The sequence below is a fragment of the Manacus candei genome, unplaced genomic scaffold (genome assembly GCF_025592945.1).
Source record: "Manacus candei isolate 608988 ecotype Guabito, Panama unplaced genomic scaffold, ASM2559294v1 h1tg000015l, whole genome shotgun sequence".
NCBI lineage: Eukaryota > Metazoa > Chordata > Aves > Passeriformes > Pipridae > Manacus > Manacus candei.
Genome location: NW_026138063.1, coordinates 4,405,455 through 4,420,799, shown reverse-complemented (window position 1 = coordinate 4,420,799; position 15,345 = coordinate 4,405,455). Strand labels below are relative to the sequence as shown.

Below are 15,345 nucleotides of genomic sequence, written 5' to 3'. Positions count from 1 at the left end.
GCACAAGGCAGTGTGGAGAGATGCAATGGGAGATTCTTTTCTCACTCTGCATCAGGAGCTTTGTAGTGATTTGATCTATAGTGATCTTACTGCTCAGGTCAACATTGATCAAAATCAGAGCCTGGTTTACTGACAGATTTAATTCATTTCCTGAAGTCTTTCCATGGCAGCCTCAGGCAGGTTTTCCACCTTTTTTAAGTACCAGAGGTAACCAGGGCCCTATTTCTCTGTTGCTCAGATGGACACTCACATCTCATTTCTGAAGCGGAGTCCCCATCTGGTGAGCAGAGATTTAACCAGTTCATGCAGAAACTGGGAAAGAAACCCAACAGCAAGAATCTTGATCTAAATAACTGTGCATTAAGTGAAGAAGATGTAACAGAGCTGGGTAAATAAACATTTTATTCAACTAATCACTTCATACCCTTCTTTAATTCTTATTTGCCTGTTCAGTTATTCACTCTTCTCTTTTCCTTCCCCTTTCCTTTATATAGGCCTGGCTTTTTTTAACATCTTATGTGGTGGTCCCAGAGAAATATTAAATAATAAATTATATAAATGATGTAATATATATAAATATAAAAACCATACAGGTCTGTGAAGCAGATGAATGTCCTTACACTCAAACTACAGATAAGAAAACTGAGGTACAAATTGTCATGGTTTTATAATGCTTTATTGGAACAGAAAACACCTTAGTATTAATATGTGTTGACATCCAGAGGGTGCAGAAACATGCAAATATGCCTTTTCTTTTCTTTCCTTGCAGCTTCTTTACTGCCATTTCTCTCAGAGCTGGAAGAGATCAGCCTGTCCTGGAATGGTTGTGTTGGTGGGACTTTGAAGGCTCTCACTGTCCATCTTCATCATGTGAACCTGTTAAAAGTCCTTCGACTTAACAACTGCAGGCTGACAGCTGAGGATGTCATCTCCTTAGGTACAGGATTTCATTTACATTTACTTCCAGACAGCTTGGGGCTAATGTAATCCATCTCATCTCTTCCTACATCCCACTCCTGCTGCTTCCACACTGGGCAATGTCAACTCCTGCTGTGAAACAGTAGAAACTTGGGCTTATGGGTGACCTTATACCCTAAGGTACCTCTGCTGAGTTCATTCCTCAGGGTATGAAGCTTTCACACTCAGAAGGGAACAGAATTCAGTCGTGTTTGCAGGAAAGCATGTTTGCAACTTAGATCAGTATTTTTTTGGCTAGCTGTGATATCTAATGGTAGATAGAAGACCTGAAGCAGTCAGTCAGAGTAGGGTCAGCTCAGGTCTTCAAGCTGCAGGACAGATGAGTGCTCATCACAAAAACCCCTATGGTCTTTTGGAGGAGAAAAAACAGAAGTGCTGCCTCAAAACTTCATGACTTGGGTTTTTTTCAAGTCTGAGAGAAGCCCATCTCTCCGCTTACTTCTTTCCTTGGAGTGCCTGCACCCTGCTTTCTGCAAGACATGAGATTTAAAGGTTATAAAGATGGTATTACACACTTAGGTTCTGACACTGAGTCACCTCTGGGCCTGGAGTTTACTCTGGGGTGGATCTGTGGTTTGTATCTAAAAGAAGGACAAACTCAATCAGCTATGGATTATAAAAGTTACTGTTTATTTTGCAGGTTCTAAAACTGGTCTGAGTTTAAGAGCTGGTGGTTTTTTATGTCATTCATATCCAAGCCTTTTCCAAGAAAGGTTCAGAAATAAAATTACATATATGTTGGTAGCTCAAAAGCAGGTCATGCTATCTGCTGGGGAGGAAAAACGCATTTCTCCAAAAGCTGGTGAAAATAATTGATCTATTTCTGATGAGGGTAAAATCTGTGTTTTATTTTCTATTATTTTTTTCAAATTAAGTTAATTCTTTTTCAAACCCTTTTCTCATACCTTTTTTTTCCTTTTGAGTTTTATTTGCTATATTTCCAATTGACTTATTCTGCAGGGTTCTGTGCTGTTTCCTTCCCATATCTGTTTATCCTCTGCTGAGACAAACACAAAACTGATCACAGGACTTGAATTTCCAGTCCAAATGTGATGCCCTTGACGTGGGGAATAACAACAGTCAGTTTGCATTGATTCTGCCTGCGATTTTGAAAATAACTCATGTATTTAGGCCAATATTGACTGTTTGACCTTGTCCACATCTATCTGAGGAAATGTGACCTCTTGTGGATTCAGTGCATTCTGCTTAGAAACCAGTGTCTCAAATGTAACCATAATAACCTCTCCTGTGAGATTGCTCAGAGCTGTGACTGTGTGAGGTGATAGGAAACCATTCCTGGAGTTATGGTCCTTTATTTATCTTCTGGGTGGAAAGTGTGTCTGGAATGCTTGTCCTAATGTCAAGCAGAAACAGGCTGTACTGCACTTCTCAACTGTACAGTTTGTTCAGTATTCAAGACTGAGGCAATAATTTAAAATAAATGCAAAAATAAAAATTAAGACAAATCCTTTTCTCTCAAACCTAAATATTCACTTACAGAAATAATTATTTTTCTATTATAAATCTTTTGTGAAGAATTAATTATGAAAACACACAGACATGAAAGGGTGTTACTATTAAAATACAGTTCTCAATTATTAGGTTGATGACAAGACTTTAGATCAAAAATTTTTGTGGGACACTTTGAAATTGCATTTGCATATGGTCTGATTAATTGATCTTTCTTGGGAATGAGTATATGCAAATATGCATCTGCCTCCCTCCTCTGCAAAGGAAGTTAGGAAGCTGGATTTTATAGTGGGATGTTAGTGTTTCAAAGAAGCACAGACCATGCTGGCAGATGCTTCAAGCCTGGAAAAGGCTGATTTTTCTGAATGTAATCAAGTACAGTGCTGTCTGCCTTGAAATCATGGGAAAGTTAGTTCAAGTCAAAACAGTGATCATCTTGCTTTCTTATGAAGTGAGTCAGAAACTCCTGTCAGACATGAAACTTTCACATTTCAGAAATAGTAGTGTGAGGAATTCTTCCCTCCCCTCCAAAGTGACCTGTGGACACAGCACAGAGGATGTTGGAAGTTCGCCAAATAAAACAGCAGAACTGTACAGGACAGTAAATTCAGACTTGTCACTTGTATTGATTTCCCTCTAGACTGGACTTTGTGGGTCCTGGCACAGGTCTACAACGATGTCCAACAGCCTGATGAGAGTTTGGGAATGTGAATAAATTTCAGGTCTTGTGTGTACTGTAACAATGACTTGTGATCTACAATGCTCCTTAGACAACGTGAGATTTTATACAACTTTGCTGCAGGAGCAACAATTCATTCAACAATTTTCCTGGCAAGACATTCAAAATAAAGTAATTTGAGAATTAAGTGGCTAACCTTCCTCTTTAATATATTTCAAACCTGTATTTTTGTTTGTACTGAAATTGATACCTAGAACGAATCATCCCATATTTCTGTTACAGGAGAGGCATTTGAAATTGTTTCTCAGCTTGAAGAACTGGATTTGTCATGGAACAGTAACATAGGTGGAAAACTATCACTGCTGACAAAAAAATTCCAGAAAGGCTGCAAGTTAAAATGTCTGAAAATTACAGACTGTAACCTGACGGCAAAGGATGGGGAATCCCTTGGTATGTGTGTCCATCTAGCTGGACTGAGACTGGCTTCACAAGAATGGAGCTTGTTTGACTTCATTGATGGCTGCATGGGGCTCAATATTGGTGGAAAGTTAATTTATTTCAAGCTCTGCATTATAACAGTGTTTACGACACAATGTGGGGATTTAATGCACTTTCTTCCAAAGAAGAAAGTTGTTTTCTCTAATCATGTGAGGGAACATTGAGGAGAACAATTAGATCTAAATCACAGTCTGACAGCCTCTGTGGTCCAGGGGTGCTGCATCCTTCGAGACCTTGGGCAAAAGAAGTGTGCCAGAATTTGCAGCACTGATTGCTTAAAATTAAGCAGCTGAATATGTAGTTATCCATGGGATGGGAAAAAAAGCCTGAGAGTTGGGAATTTAGGCTGAGCTAGCAACCACTGACCACTCCTCCCATCTGTCTCTCACCACAGTTTAGTCTTGTGTGGTCTTTTTATCTGAGTTTGTGTTTTCAGAGGTGTTTTCTCTGTAAAGAGAAGCCTTTGTGCTCTCATCTCCACTGCAGGAGGAGACCCACATGTAACATACAATACTCTATATTTTCTCTTTGTATTTCTGCTTTTTATTCTCCTGTATTTTTATAACTGTCCATGTATTTTTTCACCTTTATTTTCATAGAGATTTTTCACTAATTTTTCTCGATTCCCATCCAATCTTTATTTTGCTGTATTTTGGAGGTAGAACAGGAACTTAGCAAGCCTAAACTACATGTACAGGCAAACCCAGCCCACTTCTTTCTGTCATGGTGCTGTATTTTTCTAGGGTTCATCTGTATGTACTCCAGACAATTACCAATTCTGGTTTTCCTTTCTTTTTTCTTTTTTTCCCCAGCTGAATTTCTAAATGTGATCCCAAACCTCGAAGTATTAGATCTCTCTATCAACAAACACATCGGCTGCAGCATGAAGGTTATGGCTCAGGATCTGAAAAATGTGCCAGGCTTGAAAGAGTTAAACTTGCACATGTGTGGATTAAAGCAAGACAGCCTCCAGGGCTTAGGTTAGACTTTATGTTCAGAAAGACTTTCATTCTGAATAAACTGTACATCTGAAAGCCATTTAGGAAAGGCAATGAGGTGGGATTTTGCTGATGTTTTGGCAGCATTAATGGGCAGTCGTTATTTGCTGTTTGAGGATTGATAAAAGACTACAGAGGCTTTCAGCAGGAGTCACATTTATCTGCCCTGAGCTCAAGCATGTGAAAGTCAACGGGGAGAGTCACCCTCCACACCATTTATCTGAGACACATCTCAGGCTTGATTAGTGGCTCTCTGGACATGCTTCCTCTCTCCCCAAACAGAACATAGACAAGGACACAGACAGGCCAGCTCACTTTTAACAAGATAATCCTACTCTCCCAGGGAAATCCAAATTCACCATTATCACTTAGAGAGTGCCCAGTGAAGCCATATGAAATGGGCTTGTTATCTGTGTCTCTCTCTAGTGGATGTCTCATGGATAAGGTAAAACAACTGGCATTAATTAGCACATCCATCAGCAGTTCCTGCAAAAGGCTGAGGATTGAATGGATTTGGGGGATGAGCTGGCCTCACCTTCACCTGCTCCTTCAGAGAGGAATGGAGCTGCATGGATGGGTGTACAGCTTTGCTGTATTACTGTGTGTCTGCTGTGATTACACTCTGAAGCTTAGTCTAAGAGCTTTGCCTGCAATACCTTGTGCAAACTTTGATGCTGCAGTAAATAAATGCCCAAGCTCTGACCTGGGCTGTTGTAGTGGCCGGTGACCAGCTTGCCCCCTCTCCCGTTTCAGACACTGCTTTGCAGCACCTCACAGAGCTGAGGAAATTAGACATATCGTGTAACAGAGAGATTGGTGGTGGCTTTAAAGACTCAACAGCTCATCTGGCCAGCTTGAAAAATCTGGAAGTCCTTGATCTTCACCAGTGCTGTGTCACAGAAGAGGACATGACCGTTTTGTGTAAGGACATGTTGAGGAAATTCATTAAGAATCCAGGTTTTGACTTCTGAAAATATCTCAAAGACGTAAGGAATTCTGCCTGGCAGAATAGCTGATCTCAGGACTTTTTTCATTAGGCAGTTCTGGAAGTGCAGTGTAGGGAAATAGCTTTCTTGATCAATATGGAGTGGTATCTTTGCTGAACCAAAGGAAATCTCAGAGTGTCTGATCTCACGTGGAATTAAGGACCTGAATCCACCACAATTCAGACCCACAATGGGAATGTGGGAACTGCCTCTAAGCACTGCTTTTTTTGATAATCAGTAATTTTGGAAATACCCAGGGACAGTTCCTCCACTTCTATGAATTAGATAGATCCAAGGTGTGTACGTGCATGGAAATGTAGCTGCCTAAAACTCTCCTGGTGAAGTGCACACCGAGTAGAGAGTGATTTTAGGAGTTCTGGCATTGCTGCTGCTGTGGCTTTCTCCAGGTTGAATTGATCCAACTATAAGTGCTATTGGGAAGAAAAAGGCATTTCCCAATGAATTTGTAAAACAGTTTATTTTTCTGTTTGCATTATCATAACTTTTGGACATTTTTTTTTACCCTTAACAACAACAAAATGCATGACTCAAAGTCTATATTGCCCATATCTTCTTTTCCACAATAAAGAAGATTATTTGAAAAGTTACCTATTAAGCACTGGGAAATATTCATTATTAGTAATAGCAATCATGATTTATTTTTAATTTATTGAATAATAGAGAATAATAATATTAAGATGAAGTTTCAGTTAGCAATGAAGACATTTGGAAATAACCTCCATCTCATTTAATGTTTAATTAATGTTTCTTCACCTAGAAAATTTCCTGGAAGCCACATTCTGACAACTTTCCAAACAGTATGGAATACCTAATTTCTTGAACATTCTTACTGAAAATGACAAGGCTGTTTATGGACTAAAATATTACTCACCACGAATTTGAGTGTAAAAACTTGGCCTTGCCTTGACTTTTGGATTCACTTACAAAGAAAAGAAATTATACCAGGCAAATATACAACTACACATTTGTTGTGGATAGGTGACTGTCTAATAAATATTTGATGTTTTCATAGCCCAGGTGATACCTTTACTCTCCAGTCTTCAAGAGCTGAATTTATCCTCGAATAAAAGTGTAGGAGTCTCATCTGATCCTCTTCTGGGCCGGCTCAGGTTTTTGCCAAAGCTGAAATCTGTGGCCATCAGCAACTGTGGTTTAGGTGAAGAGTCGCTTTCATCACTAGGTAGGAATGTTCTTTAAAGTGTGTCTATTCTCTGGGTATCCCTGTGGGACAAAGCACTTCATTCTCCTCTGGCTGATCTCCAAGGATCATGGTTACATTGTACCACAGGTCCGGAGGGAAAAAGCCTGTGGTCAAACCAGTTCCCCCTCTATATCTGACTGGCTGAAGCCCTGTTAGTCCTTTGTCTGATAGTGAGCTTTTATATAGTGCCTAATTTGGGAGGATAAAGGAACACATGATTTTGTTATGCTGTAATTATAGTTGGGATGTAACACTTCATTTGCAGTTTAGTGGGGTAAAGTTTTGACTGAGGGTTTTCCACCTCACTGAAGGTGAAAGCTTCAGCAGAAACTTTCTGGGGTAGAGTGAAGCCTGGGGCAAAAGAGGAAATTACTGCAGGAGTGGAAAAGATATTGCACAGCCATAAAGAAAAGTCCAGTCTAACATAGGATATGTAAATTCAGCCTCTTTTGCCTACTTCTTGCAAATCTCAGTGGATTAGTGGCTACACTGTGCCTGTGATAGGTGTTCCATATGGCACATGAAATCTAAATACAGAGGGATCTCTCAGTTACTGTGTATGGTTCACTTATATTTTGTACTGTTTACTACTGATATTAAACCTGTAGTAAGGCTTGACTGCCTCCAGCAGAAGCAGAGGCAATCAAAACTGGTCTGAGGTCCCTGCAGGAGGAGTACTATATTTATATCATTACAATTATATAAGAGTGACACCATAGAAATCAGTGTTGTCAGAAGATACAGAGCATTTCACCTTAAATAGTGAGTTCGCAGGAAAAAAAATACTGTCTGAATTAATATAAAATGATTTAAAAGCAAGCTGTTAAATTACATTAATTCAGTGGGACAAGGACAAGCCAATAACATGAACAGAAACATAATAAACCCCTCCACAGATTCCGTGTAGAATCTATAGGCAGGCCTTTCTTATTTTCTTTTGTCTGACTTTTATTAGGATAAAAGAAGTCACTCTAAGCACAGCCTGTTGGGATCCTATTTACAGGTGAATTGCAGGTGAGGTGTCTGTTGAGGCCGTGTTGTTTTCTCTTAGTAAGCAGAAGTTGCTGGTCTTAATCTTTTCAGCTGAGGCTGCCCTTCACCTTCCTGAACTGGAGATATTAGACCTTTCTTGGAATAAGTGCGTTGGTGGGAACCTAAAGCTGCTTTTGGGAGCGCTAAAGCTTGCAGCGGAGATTCAAGTGTTAAGACTGAGCAGCTGTAACTTGGTGGCTGAAGATTTGGCACTTCTAAGTACGTATAACACGGTATTTACCTGCAGTCCAGGCATTTAGACCGCAATTCAGGAGGGGTTTGTTCCTTGGGCTGAGCACGTTTTCACATAAATCAAAGGAAAAGATGGAAAACACAGCAGTATTTTCCCAGAAAGAGTTGTCATCTTGTATGTCCTGTACATGTTCAGTGCAAAAACTGGAAAGGATAAAATACAAAGAATATTTTAGCACTTTTATCTATTAATAAAAAAACCCACCAAACACAGAAAATGTAGGGTTTAAATATCTTTTTTTATATCAGATATTTAAAGATGCCTCTGGGGACATTTTATTTTGCTCACTTTTTGTTTTAGGGTTCACTACTTTATAGAAAATGTATGTGCTGACAGCCAGTAATACAAGCACTACCAGCTCTCAATCCCTTAGGTGTGTTCTGGAGTCAGACTACTGGGGGAGAATTAAAACAGAAATATTTTCGCCCACCTCTTAGCAGCTGCTGGGAAATACAGGAAAATGGGAACATGATAAAGGAATGAATTCTAGGATTCTTTTAAAAACTTGTTCATTTTATACTCATCTTTGTGTTCTGTGGCCCTGACTCAGGGGTTTGGCAGTAGCTGTGTGGCAGCTGTTAAGGCCCTGGAATGTGAAATCTGGTGAGATGAAGCCGGAATATTTTTGACTTTAAAACCCATCACCCTTGATGGGTGTCTCCTTTACCAATCACACGTTAAGGACCCCAGTTCCCTTTAGGGTATATTAGGCCCTCCCACATTGAGAGGTTGCTATTGCAGCAATCCAACCTCATCTAGTTTTGCTCTCCTCTTCCTAAATCTCCCTGTAAAACCTGTCTGCCTATTTTAATTGGCACTTGGTATAACCTCCCTCCAACTGACTCCAGGGTTTTCAGGGTGCCATACCCTTTTAACTCAATAGTTCCGTTCCTTTGGAATTACCCATGTTTAAAGTGGTGTACACTCCTTCAGCTGTGAAAAAACAATCTTTCTGAGATCAGCAGCAGGTCATTTTATGTTGCTGAGGAGCTCAGTCTTGCTGTTTGACTGCTGAAAAGCCTTAAATAATAAGGTATTAAAATACTGCTCTCCTTTCTGAGGAGCTTTTAAAGCAATTGCCAGGATTTACTAGTTGTGTTTGTGTCTGTCATCTCTTACAGCATCACTGACACAGGATGGCCATCTCTCCAGATTGCAGAAGCTGGATTTGAGTTACAATGACAGCATCTCTGATGAAGGGTGGGCTGTTTTCTGTCAAGGTTTAGCAGTATCCAAGGAACTCTCGGAGCTGGATCTCAGCCTCCGCCCGTCGGCCTGCCGGGACTGCGGGACGTGGTTCAGTGAGTTGTTGGCAGCACTGGCACAGCTCCCTGCCCTGGCAGAGCTGGGCATGCAGAGATGGGTCCTTTCAGAACCCCAGAGGAAACAACTGGAAAACTTTAATCACGACAACAAAAGAAACATTCGCTTTGACTGTTGATGGAGGCGGATGGTTTCTGGGAGGCCTTTCATGAGCAGCACACGGACCAAGTGTTATGTGTCTCTCACTTAGGAGACTACACAGTTTTTAATAATCTCTTGAAATAGTTTCACAGTTATAGAAAACTGTTATTTAACCCTCTGCATCATAGATCATTCTATTTAATAACCTATTCTTTGAGATTCTCTGGACCATGCTTACACCACTATAGACACTTAATCTTCATGGTGCAGTGGGTAGTGCCCAAAGAGCAGTGCTGGACTCAGATGGACACACTGCAGGTTTGCCAGGGAAGTGGAGGGGATGTGTGTTAATGCAGGTGGGTGGGCAGCGTGAATGTGGCCTCAGAAAATGCCTCTAATGTGAAAATACTTGAAACTTCTGTGTTTTAAATTTTATTTTCTTCTCCCCCAAAACTTTTACCTCTTCGTGAATAAATTAAATCTACATAATTGGGAGATTTGGAAACCATCCCAACAACTAAACATTATATATTAGTCCAGTAAGGAGAATACAGGAGGAGCTGTTTTGCCTCTGCTCTGGTCCTTGATGCCATCTTATAGTGTAGCTGAGTCCTGTGTACAGAATCAACATAAAATCAAGGTAAGAAACAGTTGTTCAGTGTCTTTGCAGGTCTCAGGGGCAAGGGAAATGCTGTGGTACACTAAATCAGAGACATGTCCTGCTACCTTAGCAGGATTTTGGACACAGATCAATCCATAATCATTCTGGCTAAGACTATGTAAAAATTTCAGGATACTTGAGGGATGTTCCTTCTCATCTTGAGCTGTTTCAGGCTTACCCAGACTAAGCTTTTGGAACAGACCATTTTATGACATGCAGCACAAAAACAAAATTCCATGTCTAAGAGACTGATCTAGAGCATATGAAAGCCAGTGGGAGTCCCTGCAGCGTCTTCGTGCTTCCTGCATTCAGGATTCATCCATCAACCTTCACACCACCTTGTGACATAATGTTCTTATCCTTACCCTAGAGATGAAGGAAATAAGCAAAGTCTATTATTCCAAGCCATAGGGCAGCTCCCAGGGAGAACCCAACACCTTACTCAGTGCCCAAGACTTGTTAGAGAAAGCACTAACTTGGGATGTGTAACCAGCTCCTTTTTAATGTGATAATTACTTTTTTTTTTTTTACATTTTATTGCATTTTCTTACACAGAGCCAAATTCTGGCAGTCATTCGTGTCATGGAGCATGTTAACCCACACGTGAGCTCCAAGACTGCAGTGGGATTATTCATCGGTAAGGTATTTTAGGAAGTAAAGATATTAGATCTGCCCACTGAGTGAGGAGTCTTAGAGAAATCCTGAGGCAGCTTGAGGGATAAAGTTCTGCTCAATTAGCTCTGAGTATCTCTACATGCTGCAGCAACCTCCTGGAGGAGAGGCACAACAGGATCAGTCAGTGGCACTTTCCTAACTTGCTAAGGCCTCTCACCACATTCTGTCCTGCAGATGCTGATCAGTATTCACCTTTCAGTCCACGTGATCCTTCCAACATCAGCTTCTGGCTGGTCAGGGCTATCACCAGCAGCTGACAATGCTGTGCTGATGCCTATTGATCATTTGATCCATGACTTCATGTGAAAGTCTCCCTGGATCCAGTTCCACTTGAAAAGTGCACTTGGCTTCCCCAGCTCTGAGAAATGTGAGTTGAACTGGAGTGTCTTGGTCAGAGGCAGCAGGGAATTGCTGCAGTGTGGGATCAGTTACTTCCTACACAGACCCTCAGCCTCTGAAATGAACCAAAGAGCCCCTGTTTCTTACAGGGCTGAGGAGAGATTTTTCAAGCAGTGGCTTAAGACAGGACATGTGGAAGTACCATCATCTCTGTTTAACAGCAGCACACCAACCATTTCTCTTAATTACTTGCCTTCCTGTGACTTTCCTCCCCAAATATGCCTTTGGTTCAGCTGGGAAATTGATCCTTTATCTGTTCTGTGAGGATGTCTCTTAATCACTCCTTTCCCACTTAAACCTCTCTCTCCAATTAATCTTTAACATCCAGATTCTGTTGAAATCTTCCTGGACTTCAGTGTTGGGGTTTCTTACTCTGCCATAGCTGGGTTCTCAGCTCCAGAGCACATTATGGACCCACTGCAGCAAACTCTCCCCTTGGTGTTCCTGATCCCCTGCTCAGTCCTTTGCCCTCTCATGATTCTGTCATACCTATTGTGCCACTAAAAAGCTTTTATTCCTTTTATCACCTCTATTAAATGTCCTATCTATCTGCCAGTCTTCCCAAAATTCTCTCTTCCAGTGATTTTCTCTAAATTATCCTTCTCTCTGTTCCTCTTTGCCTTCACTTAGGGTGAAAAAATTTCAACAGACATCTCCAAACAATCAAAGCAGCCTCAATCAAAGCAGTGAAATGGAAAATCAGAACAGAGCCGTCCCACTTTCCTGCAGTCCCAGCTCTCTCCTGCCAACAAGCATATTAATGAGATTGCAGTATCAATCAAGAGCCAAACAGAAATTAGTTCCATACCCTGGATGCAGGTTCAGAGAGATGCAACTCTAGGAAGAGGTGGTCTCAGTGACCTGCCTTCACCACCTCCTTCAGGATGCACAACCTTCCCTCAGGCAACTCAGACAAGGGGAGGGAGAGCAGTTCTGACCAGCTAGTTAAACCAAATAAAGGGTTCTGCTCCCACCCACTCTGCATTTTGAACCTGCACAGTGGCAGGTCTCACACAGCTGTGCTCTGTATATGCTACAAATAAAACTCTGGAGGGGGTTAAGGAGTAATCGAGTAACACAGAATAAAAACTAGACAAGGACATCAGATGTCTGGGACAAACAGCTCTCTGTAAAGTGCTGTGGAAAGATGTGGTTGCAGATAAATTTGGCATGCAAGAAATACAGTGAGGAGTGTTTGTCATGGTTCTTTTGAATAACAAAGATGTTATGATGTGCCAGAACCAAAATCATGGCAGAATATTTTATCCTGCAGACTCACTGCTTTCATATAAATCTGTCACACAGGCATTTCACAAACTGTCACTGAGCCATCTCGGGGAGGAGATGCACCACTGAGGATGTGACAGCTTGCAGTCATTCAAAATGCTGTAACTGCAGATTGTCAAAACAGCAGTGAACAGTTTTGCAAAAGTGTGGAGATACTTTCGAAACAGCTTTTTACACCTCTGTAAGGCAGGATGGCAATGCAGGTTCTGATAGAAGTGTGTGTGTTCTGACTGCCTGGAATCGTACTCTGTATTTCCAAACAAGGAACTGATCATTTCTAGAGAAAAACTCATTAAACAACTGCTGGTAGGTGGGGCCACAGATATTGTTTCACTGTAAATATGTTTGTACCTCACTGACTGGCAAACAGATTTCTAAGAATTGCAAGTGAAATACTTTGAGATTCAGAACAAATAACACTTCATTGCACCAGATTCCTACAGGTTAGATTGATTTCCAGATTAGATTAATTTCCACCTAATCATCTACCTTTATGATTAGAGATTATATGCATTCATAATGAGACATCTCAAGAACATTTCTGAGATTGTCTGGTTCAGCTGGGGTCAATGTGGACAAAAACACAAAGCCAAACCTAAAAAAATTAATTTGTTTTCATTGTCACATTCACTGATTCAGATGCTTTAATAGTGCTTGTCTCCCACTTGCTTGTCTCTGCTCACATTTGTCCATCTTGTAAAAGAAAAGAGTTCTGTGCAGTTTACTGCCCAATTTTCACTTTTTTTATGGGCTTCTCTTTTTCTTTTATTTTTCCTTCTTTCTCTCTCTCTCTTTATTTTTTTTTATTAAATTACTAAGCATCAAGAAAGTTCCAATCCCTTTCTGGTTCATCAACCCATACCACAAACTTTGGATCTGAAAAAGAGAGAACAGTCTTGTTACCTGGAGGAAAAGGGTAAAAGCAAAAAACCTTGTGGAATGGTGTCACTGATGTATATTCATGGTACAAAAAGCATTTTGTTCTTCAAAATCCCCTTTTATTCTGGATTAGACTACATTATTGGCAGCTAAGATGAACTGTCAGTCATCTGATTTTTCTCTTATTCTCTGTTTTATGTTTTTCAAGAGGAGTTTCTTACCTAGGTGGACACTAGTCCCCCATACCTTTGATTAGAAAAGTAAATGACAATGTCTACACATTTTTAAATGTCAATTTTTAGTTTGGAAGAATAGTTTGGGAAAAATAGCAGCTCACAAAGAAATTAGAATTACAGAAAGAGAGGAATAATTTAGGTTTAAAAGAATCAAAGACTGAGGAATCACCTTTCCTTCCTTATTGCCCTGTATTTTTTTAAATTCCATGTGACCCACTGATGATACAGAGCAATGTTCTTTTGGAAAAAGAAAAACAACAAACCAAACATAAAATCACACAAAGAAAAGTGTCTTGTTCAATATGTTTGCACAATGGATCTGCAAGTATCAATGAGCTGATGGCTGTGGGCAGGTACTGCAGACAATTATTCTCCATATACAGTTCCTTCAGATTCTGGAAAAAATGTGTGCGCAGAAGGTTTAGTAAGTAAAGGATTTTTCCTTAGCTTGGTATATAAACAATGTACAGAGAATATTAGCAAGTGCAGAAGTTTATAAACTGTGAAATTGTTGGGATTATTGCTAAACACAGAGAGGCAACATGAGTTTTGAACACTGATTTCTGATATTATTCCTATTCTGACAGCCCAGGCCTGGTGCTGCACCATGTACCTAAAGAGATTAGGAGACCCTTCAGTCCTGCATTTGGAAGCAGCTGAAGTTCATGGAATTTCCATGTTGCGGCAAACCAAGATCTTCCCCTTCTATTGCTCCTGCCTGCAATTTATTGATGGCTTCTGGCAGAGTTCTGAATTTAATTCCTTTATCTTATCCCAGTTATAATCTCTGTAATGACTCCAGGAGAAAGACTTCCTCTGGAAAGATACTGAATTGGTTTTCAGGCAGGCTAAAGCATTTAAAACTTATCAGTTCCTTCACCTCCAGAGGTGTCTAGACGCAGTCATTAAAAAGATACATTATGTCAATTAAGCAGTAATCTTTGGGATTTTGTTTTTAGAGGAAAAAATCTCCCAAGAAAGTGCTGTGGAGCTGCATTACAGTTGATGGATGAACACAGAATATTCTGCTCATTAATGTCACATTATACCTCACAGTATGGTGAAAATTTTGGCAAAGAAATCCATGTTGTTTCCTCTGCTGGAAAGATTTCTTATGGGGTTAATTTTATTTCTTAGCAGAAACATTAGTCTGCTTCTTCATTTCCTTTGTGTGCACAGTGCAGGGGAGAGCAATTTAAATGAATGAAATCTGAAAGTGAGTCTTTTGCATAAATTACTACTTTGGTGAATGTAACTTTCAAGAAGAAAATTGCACCAGTGAAAAAATCCTTCTTAAAGAAGTGTTGCATTGTATAAAAAGGAAGGTGTATTCTGAGCCCTACAATGGGGATGTCCATGAATACTGTTACACTTATCATAGCACAGCTTTAGGGTGCATAATGGTTCATGATCAAACGAATAGCAAGTGTCAGTAGAGTTAAAGGCATTAATAATATCACATCCATTTTTAAATTGCCCTCTGCTCAGTTTGCGATATTGATTCTATGCAAATGCAGCTCTGATTTTCTAGTGCACACAGAAAAAAAAAAAGGTGCAAAAAGCTGCAGCAGTTCCTCCAGTCAGTGTTTCATCTTTTGATTCAACACAAAGGTCAGTGTTTCCACATTTTTGCTTTTTCCTCCCTGCCTGAGCGCTGAGATGTCAGTGATAATGAGTAACCCAGGCTC

General features: G+C 40.3%; 1 protein-coding gene across 1 annotated transcript in view; it reads left to right on the top strand.

Annotated features, from left to right (window-relative positions):
• Positions 1 to 13,180, top strand: part of LRRC31 (leucine rich repeat containing 31) — a 45,415-nt gene extending 32,235 nt beyond the window's left edge. Inside the window, exons 6-13 of the mRNA XM_051781738.1 lie at positions 239 to 388; positions 770 to 937; positions 3,410 to 3,577; positions 4,438 to 4,605; positions 5,377 to 5,544; positions 6,643 to 6,810; positions 7,915 to 8,082; positions 9,238 to 13,180. Coding sequence (XP_051637698.1) covers positions 239 to 388; positions 770 to 937; positions 3,410 to 3,577; positions 4,438 to 4,605; positions 5,377 to 5,544; positions 6,643 to 6,810; positions 7,915 to 8,082; positions 9,238 to 9,557 — 1,478 coding nt within the window. The 3' untranslated portion in view covers positions 9,558 to 13,180. The remainder of the gene's footprint in view (positions 1 to 238; positions 389 to 769; positions 938 to 3,409; positions 3,578 to 4,437; positions 4,606 to 5,376; positions 5,545 to 6,642; positions 6,811 to 7,914; positions 8,083 to 9,237) is intronic.
• Positions 13,181 to 15,345: the final 2,165 nt, after the last annotated feature.